At 36.4% G+C, this 7,629-nt stretch overlaps 3 protein-coding genes across 5 annotated transcripts; 1 reads left to right on the top strand and 2 right to left on the bottom strand.

Annotated features, from left to right (window-relative positions):
• Nucleotides 1-317: 317 nt before the first annotated feature.
• LOC136228930 (probable sodium/metabolite cotransporter BASS3, chloroplastic) lies at nucleotides 318-3,461 on the top strand. Of its 2 annotated transcripts, none has more exons than XM_066017428.1 (5): nucleotides 318-885; nucleotides 1,508-1,603; nucleotides 1,718-2,024; nucleotides 2,128-2,375; nucleotides 2,498-2,951. In XM_066017428.1, exons 1-5 carry the CDS (start codon nucleotides 509-511, stop codon nucleotides 2,571-2,573), a joined length of 1,104 nt encoding a protein of 367 aa, XP_065873500.1. In that variant the 5' UTR covers nucleotides 318-508; the 3' UTR covers nucleotides 2,574-2,951. The 2 variants fall into 2 exon arrangements, with proteins under 2 accessions (XP_065873500.1, XP_065873499.1); XM_066017427.1 differs by lacking the exon at nucleotides 2,498-2,951 and adding an exon at nucleotides 2,959-3,461 and having other exon boundaries at nucleotides 328-885.
• Nucleotides 3,462-3,818: 357 nt separating this feature from the next.
• Nucleotides 3,819-4,904, bottom strand: LOC136228931 (disease resistance protein TAO1; the record flags this gene model as incomplete). The annotated part of the gene is made up of 1 exon (XM_066017429.1): nucleotides 3,819-4,904. A coding segment is annotated over one exon (975 nt), but the record flags the coding sequence as incomplete, so codon positions are not given.
• LOC136228928 (disease resistance protein RPV1-like) lies at nucleotides 4,659-7,351 on the bottom strand. Of its 2 annotated transcripts, XR_010688887.1 has the most exons (4): nucleotides 6,670-7,351; nucleotides 5,318-6,404; nucleotides 4,883-5,181; nucleotides 4,659-4,796 (listed from the first exon to the last, which is right to left on the bottom strand). XR_010688887.1 is itself a non-coding variant. In XM_066017426.1 (3 exons), the coding sequence occupies exons 1-3, from the start codon at nucleotides 7,158-7,160 to the stop codon at nucleotides 5,002-5,004; spliced, it is 1,758 nt and encodes a 585-aa protein (XP_065873498.1). In that variant the 5' UTR covers nucleotides 7,161-7,351; the 3' UTR covers nucleotides 4,874-5,001. The 2 variants fall into 2 exon arrangements, 1 of the variants encoding a protein (XP_065873498.1); XM_066017426.1 differs by lacking the exon at nucleotides 4,659-4,796 and having other exon boundaries at nucleotides 4,874-5,181.
• Nucleotides 7,352-7,629: the final 278 nt, after the last annotated feature.

Raw genomic sequence — 7,629 nt, 5'->3', positions numbered from 1 at the left:
TGTATTTCACATGTTTCTTCAATTGCAGTCCATGTCAGCAATTTGGAGTTATGTTTTACAATTAAAAAAGTTTGAGGGTTATGTTTTACAATTGAACAAGTTTAAGAGGTAAGTTGTTATAATTGAAAGTTCAGAAAGGCAATTACAATATTTGAATAAGTTCAGGAGGTTATTTATGTATTAGACATATTTTAAATAAATCGAAAGAACTATCATACCATTTAAAAAAAAAATTGAAGGGGAAGATATTTTAAGACTGTAAGGGGCCAATCTAACTTTTCCAACAAATTAAGTGACGAGATGATGTATTAATTAACGCTATTTAAAACTTCTCTATCTTCTCATCTCTTCACGAACTTCAGTCCACGACCTCTCTTTCTCCCTTCTTCACCCTTTTTCCTCGCCGGGATTCACCACATCACCCATTTGATTACCATCAACGCATCAACACGCACAATCTCCAAAGATCATCGCTTCCCTTTAACTTTACAAATTCTCCTGAAATTCAATGGCATCAATCTCCTCTTTATCTCCCACACTCCCAATTATTACAGCACCTAAATTCCCAATCTATACAAAAGGACCCAACTCTATTTCATTACCTTCTTCTTCTTCTTCATTCATTTGTTCTTCTTTTCTGAAGCGTAAAAAGCCAAGGCCCAGCTTCAACGGGGCACTGTACACCTTCGCCTGCTCGACGTCACCGTCTATAGGCAAAGTTGGATGGCATAAAAGAGAAGGCAATGCTTCTCAATTGAATTTTGGGATTAATCCTAATGCTGAGGTCGCAAAGACTGATACATCTCAGGTTCTTTCAGCAATGCTTCCCTTTGTCGTTGCTATCACTGCTGTTGCTGCTCTTGTCCAGCCTTCCACTTTCTCTTGGTGCGTCATTTCAATTTGATTTGTTTAAGTTGGAATTTTGGTTTCCGCCCCTTTTGAGATTGTGTCAGCTGCTTTACTGGTCTGTGTTTGTTCGGAGGTTTGGTTGACTATTGCTACTTTAATCTTTTTCTTTATTCCAATTACCAAACTTCCAATTTTATAGTATTATTTTTTGTTAATCTAGGAGAATTTTCTTCAACTAATATATTATTCTGTTTCTCTTGCTCGTCGAAAATCTCATCACCGTTCCTTTTCTAATATTTAAGTTTTTCTTTATGGGTTTGAGAAATAGGCTTTCAGGGTTTTTCTTTCATAATTATATGTACTTTTATTGCCATAATTGTTCTCCTTTCTTTCTGGTAGCTATTTTATAATGTGTTTTCTCTTGGAGTTTGCAATTTATATTAATTGGCTGTTCTGTCTGTTTAGAATTTGGGACTGCACCATGTGTTTGATTTAAGTCCCCAAAGGGTGCTTCACATTTCTTTCTCTTTAAAAGCTTTTTTTTTCCCCTTTTATTCGATTTGGAGCAACAATCGAGTCTAATCAACTTCAATATGTTTGCACACGTTTTGGAAATTTCTGAGCAACTAGAATTTTTATTGATTTGAAACTTGTGCAGGGTATCTAAGGATCTATACGCCCCAGCTCTTGGTGGGATCATGTTGTCCATTGGAATTAAGCTTTCTTTTGATGATTTTGCTCTTGCAGTCAAGAGGTATAATAACTTTCTTATCATGTTGAGCAGCTTTTATTTCTCAACTCCTGATAGTCATGGCTATTCAGAATTTGTATGTCTTATCAATTTTCTTTGCTTGTCCTTCTGTTGCAGACCTGTACCGTTATCAGTGGGTTATTTCACACAATATGTCATCAAACCTGCCCTTGGGATAATACTGGCAAAGGTATTTGGGATGCCTCAAATGTTCTATGCAGGTTTTGTCCTCACTGCTTGTGTTGCAGGAGCTCAATTGTCTAGCTATGCTAGTTTCTTGAGCAAAGGGGATGTAGCCATTAGCATTCTCCTTACTAGCACGGCAACAATTACATCAGCTTTCGTCACTCCTCTTTTGACTGGTCTTCTCATTGGCTCTGTTGTTCCAGTTGATGCCATTGCCATGTCCAAGTCAATACTACAGGTAATGCATGTCTGTGCTTCACAAAGTCATATATTTGTTAAGTGGATTTACTGATATTTTTTTGTTCACATAATAACTGAATATTACTCCTCTCTTTTGTTAGGTTGTTCTTGTTCCAATTAGCCTTGGGTTAGTGCTCAATACCTATGCAAAGCCAGTTGTAGATGTTCTTCAGTCTCTGATGCCATTTGTTGCTATGATATGCACCTCAATCTGTATTGGAAGCCCTCTAGCAATAAATAGGAGCCATATTCTGTCTGCACAGGGTCTCAGATTGGTTCTTCCTGTATTCACATTTCATTCATTGGCATTCGCTTTGGGATATTGGATTTCTAGGATTCCGTTTTTCAGGTAATTTCATGATTAATTTCTCATACTATGCATTTTGAGCGAGAGCTTTGGTAACAGAGCGATCAGCCTCCTTACCCTACAAACAAAACCCTGTTTTATTGACATGCCTTCTTAAATCTTAGATCATCAACTGAAGCCTCGTTCGCTACCATTTCATCACATTCCGGCTCCTACAGATCTGCTCATGTAGGAGCTTAACCATTTGGACAGTCAATTTCTTTCATTCAGTGCCATGCTGGAACTCTTTCAGGCTACAGAATTTGCATATGTCAATGAGCACAATAGCCGTCTTACCCTATTTATGCCGAGATATTGTTCAGGTTGTGCTATGTTGGTCTATGTGTATCGAGAAGGCAGATGCTATGCTAGAGCAGTAAATTCTAATCTGACTTGGCATACAGTAGGCTATCACTAAGGCTTGTGATCAGCTCTGGAATCATATCGTTTGCACAGAATATCTGTTATTCTTCACCTGATGCTGCCTCTTTCAATTTCCACAACAAACACAATTTTTCTTTCATTAGCCAAAATTCATATACAACCGAATATTGTTATCATTTCACTTACACAATTATTGTGACAGGCTGGAGGAAGAAGTTAGCAGGACGATTTCATTATGCACAGGAATGCAAAGCTCCACTCTTGCAGGGCTTCTTGCTACCCAATTCCTTGGAACAACTCAGGCTGTCCCGCCAGCTTGCTCAGTAGTCGCAATGGCGATCATGGGTCTTAGTCTTGCATCTTTTTGGGGCAGCGGCTACCGGATAAGGGACCTTCCTTCTGTCCTTATCCCTCAATTAGGTTCTACAGTCGAGGCTTAGGATAGCAGAATAGGGTATCATATTACTGACTAGACATGGAGCAAAATTGGAACCTGATAAAATGCTCTAGGTGAAAAAAAAGGGGCCACTTGGTGATGGTTGAACCAAGAAACAAGCAATAGAATATCAAAACTAGTAGATAAGCAGGGGAAAATATCTGTATATACGAATAGATAGTAGGCAAAAATAGCTGCTACTGTGTATATTAGAGAGGTGGTATACATTTTACAAAGTGCAGTGAGTGAGGAGTTCCTTGTCTTGTCTATTCTGAATTTCTCTCTTCCTTTCTCTCACATGCAGATCTTCTTATGCTTATGTTCTGCCCATTGAAGCTCACAGATGAAGTTACAAAGTATATATTAGTCCTCACTACTGATTTGCCATTTCGGAATTGAGAAAAAAAGCACTCGTTGATCTTAACAAAGCCAGATTTTTATCTTACAAATTACCATCTGATTTTTTTTTCAATTATTTGGACTAGACAGTAACCCCATGATCTTGCATTTTCCCTTACAAGCATAATACAGTATTATTGCCTATCAAATTTTATTTTTAAAACTTTGATTTAGGTGAAAAATTACGTGTATTATAAGTTAATAGTACAAGTAATCTTACAAAGTGATTGCTCCAAAAGTCAGAATCTTTATATCTACTTCACTATCAAAACATTTACAATTCGGAATATAAAAAACCAAAGAGAAAGCCTGAATTATAAAGTCATAAAGTGTTCACTTCATGGGATATAATAACTTAGAATATCAACAATTTTCAGATTGAAAAAGCTGCAAGGTACTTCTTTTATACCACTTCCATTTGCACTAAAAAACTTCAGAGATTCCAAATTCCCCAAATTCTCTGGCAGTCTGCGTAAATTTACACAATTAGTGACACTCAAAGATCGACATCTTTTCAAATTGCAAATGCTTCCAGGTAGTTCTTTTAAACCACTTCCATTTGCAGTAAAATACTTAAGAGATTTCAGATTCCCCAAGTTTTCTGGCAGTGCATATAGATGTACACAATAGTTGACATTTAACAATTTACAGTTCTTCATATTGCAGATGCTGTCAGGTAATGCTTTTATACCACTTCCATATGCAACAAACGCCTCTAGACATTCTAGATTCCCCAAATCTTGTGGCAATTCACATAGATTTATGCATCCTCGAATAGATAATATTCTTAGATGTATCAGATTGCAAATGCTGTCAGGAAGACTCTTCAGCCTCAAACATGAATCCAAATACAAAATAGAAAGCTGAAAAGGACAACCAATGGACAAGTGCACTTTCTCAATTGTATTTCCAGGATGCCTGGCATAACATGGAATGTTAGGGAACTTTGTGATGGAGCATCTTAACAAATCAAGTCTCTTCAGACTTATCAAATGAAGGCAGCTTGGTAAACCGCGAAGGCTGAAACAATCACTTAGATCCAGGTCCTTAAGCTTGCTCAAATATTTAAGAGAGACGGGAATCTCAGCCAAGCTTTTACAAGCTCTCAAATTTAAAACCTCAAGATTCAGGGCTCTAGACAAGTCTGGAATTTTGGTTAACTTCTTACTATAGCTGAGACAAATCCATTTCAAATTTACAAGATTCTGCAACAAGGAAAATATAAGTAATAAATCACGATGTGTGAAGAAACATGAACGATAGCTTATGAAATCCAAATCCAGAATTCTACCTGAACTCCATACCAAAGTTGTTCAAGTTGGCTGTTACACATGTGTAGTTCAACCAGTTTCTCTGCACAAAAACTCAATGGCAGAGATTTCAAAGGGTATTGACTCCAACAAAGATACCTTAGCTCTTCTTGAAGAAGTTTAGGCCTTCATGCAGACAAACTTTAGTTTCGTTACCGTTGCATGAATTGTACAACTCCAAATATCTTAGATTAAACATTTTCTCAAATGCTATAGGAGTTAGGTTCATATTTCTTATCTTCGACACATCTAATGATATAGCTTTAACTGCTTTTGTCCCCTAAAAAAACAACAGTAGAAGAGTAAAATTACCATGTATAAGTATAATTAACAAATAAAATGCTCTAGATTCATACAAAAGCAACTTCTTTTCAAGCTCAAAATCAAGAAAAATGATCAAAGTATTTGATGCATACCTTATCCTCTGTCAAAACATGATATATATCCTCCGGATTCAGCAGTCTAGTACGCTGTTTCAGCTTTTTTTCCTCGCAAATGATATCCTTGCCCATCTGCCGTAGCAAGTCATGCATGTATAGTTTGTTGCTTGAAATATATACAAGGGATTTATAACAAAGACGACTTAAGCCAAATCTTGAACCAGCAAAGTTCAATATACCCAAAACACGATCTTTGTTTTTCCCATTCAAGAAACAAGCAATATCAAGAAATATTTCCTTTTCATCCGTGCACAGCTCATCATAGCTTGTTCGTATTATTCTCATAAGTTGTTCATCAGATCTACCTTCCAGTTTTTCCAATTTATCTTCCCATTCTTCATTGTATCTTCCATATAAGTCTGAACCTAAGATCTTCAGAGCCAATGGAAGGCCTTGAGCATATTCCACTGCCCTTTGTGAAAGCTCTGTAAATCCTATCCTGGGAATATTTTGCTTGAAGGCATGCAAACAAAAGAGTTGAAGAGCTTCGGGTTTATCTAGTTCCTCAACTTCATATATTTCAGCATTCACATTTTTAAGCAATTGCTTATCTTTGCTTGTCACAATAATTCTGCTCCCTACAGCATAATCAACAGATTTTCCTATCATAGGTTTTATTTGCTCTAAATCACTCACATCATCGAAAACAACAAGAACTTTCTTTCGTGAGAGCCTTTTTCTAATGACTGATGTCAGCATAATAGGATTGCCAATATAAATATTTCCTGCCCTGAATAATTTAGAAAGAAGTTCATTTTGAATACTGTGTCGGCACTTGTGGAATTTTTCAGTAACATTAGCAACAAAGCATTGACTTTCAAAATGACCACTAATCTGATCAAATACTTTTTCAGCAAGAGTTGTTTTGCCTATACCAGACATTCCCCAGATTCCAACAATACGGACTACTCCTAACTCGAGGCTTAATAAGGACTCAACACGTTTAACCTGTGAACCAATTCCAACTAACCCATCATCATCATCATAAGATTCACCAGAAAAGAGATGGTCTTGATTCTGTAAAATGTTGCTCACAATTTCCTCAATTAGTTTTGCATCCGACCTAGTCAAAGAGGAAGCAAGTGATTACAAGAAACAACGAAAATGGATGCCAGAAGTCATCGTTCACATATTGTCAAATACACTTTTCATTTCCTTTTATGGATCAAATTGACACCATCTTCTTCTTCGACATCACTTAAATCAATATTTAAATTTTCAAACTGAACCGCTTGAACCTCTATATATAATTCAACAAAATCTCTTAATTATAACAATGAAACTGCAAACAATGGAAGGAAAATTGGAAAAGATGAATGTTGACTTACTTAAAATTGCAGGAAACTAGCCCTGATAGTCCACTGGTTTCCTCCAAAGCTTTGACCCAGCGTTGCACCTTGTGGAAAGAGTCTTTAAAATTTTCTCTATGTTGAACGAGTGCATCTCCATAACTTCCTTCCAACTCTTGAATCTTGGTCGGATCTACCCTGTAAAAAACAGGTAGGACCATCTGTCCCATCTTTTTCTTGCACTCAAGTATCTTCACCAGCTCTTCCAAACACCATGGAGAAAATGCATAATTTTCAGAGAAAATGACAACTGAAATATACGAGTCTTCAATTTTTTTCACAAGGGATTCCGAAATTTCTTCTCCTTTTTCAAGATTTTCATCTATGAAGGCATCAATGCCGTTCCAAACCAAAGCATCTTGAAGATGACTCAGGAAACCATTACGGATATCTGCCCCTCTGAAACTAAGGAAGACATCATAAGCTTTCATCTGGTGATGAGATATGGAAGAACAAGAAGAAGCTGACATGATTCAAGATGGTTCTTATACTGTAAACAATGTATGCATGGATGAACTCCACTAGAGTATACTTTTTGTTGAAGGCATTGGACTAATTTAGCGGAAGCAAGCAATTAATTAATTCAGACGCATAAATGATATTTTGGTACTAATAACAAACGTTTGGAAACAACAGTTGGAAACAAAAAATTTTACTTCAATTTGAGTACAATGATTACAACCTAAACTTCTGCCTGCTATAAATAGAAATGCATATTTGCAATTTCCGCGGCTATTACGCGTGAAATTACTTGTTGAAATTCAACCAATTTGAATGGTTGACTACATAGACTACAATAATGAAAATTGGTGATGATTTATTTGTATATATATAATATCGGTTTTGATCACATGGACCTTAATTACCATGCACTATTTGGTCATTCACCATTAGATCTAGATTTATTAGAATTCTAAAGTGGAGATTCAAAATATTTTG

Source organism: Euphorbia lathyris, chromosome 5 (assembly GCF_963576675.1).
Source record: "Euphorbia lathyris chromosome 5, ddEupLath1.1, whole genome shotgun sequence".
Taxonomy (NCBI): domain Eukaryota; kingdom Viridiplantae; phylum Streptophyta; class Magnoliopsida; order Malpighiales; family Euphorbiaceae; genus Euphorbia; species Euphorbia lathyris.
The sequence above is the reverse complement of the archived record's forward strand: the minus strand, read 5'-3'. Positions and strand labels throughout refer to the sequence as shown.

Excerpts from the sequence above, each read along its gene's own strand:
- LOC136228930 (XM_066017427.1), top strand. The coding sequence starts at position 509 with ATGGCATCAATCTCCTCTTTATCTCCCACACTCCCAATTATTACAGCA. Across the intron at positions 886-1,507 it reads CAGCCTTCCACTTTCTCTTG|GGTATCTAAGGATCTATACG; the intron begins GTGCGTCATTTC and ends AAACTTGTGCAG. Across the intron at positions 2,376-2,958 it reads TCTAGGATTCCGTTTTTCAG|GCTGGAGGAAGAAGTTAGCA; the intron begins GTAATTTCATGA and ends TTATTGTGACAG.
- LOC136228928 (XM_066017426.1), bottom strand. The coding sequence starts at position 7,160 with ATGTCAGCTTCTTCTTGTTCTTCCATATCTCATCACCAGATGAAAGCT. Across the intron at positions 6,405-6,669 it reads CTAGTTTCCTGCAATTTTAA|GTCGGATGCAAAACTAATTG; the intron begins GTAAGTCAACAT and ends CTCTTTGACTAG. Across the intron at positions 5,182-5,317 it reads ATGTTTTGACAGAGGATAAG|GGGACAAAAGCAGTTAAAGC; the intron begins GTATGCATCAAA and ends TTGTTTTTTTAG.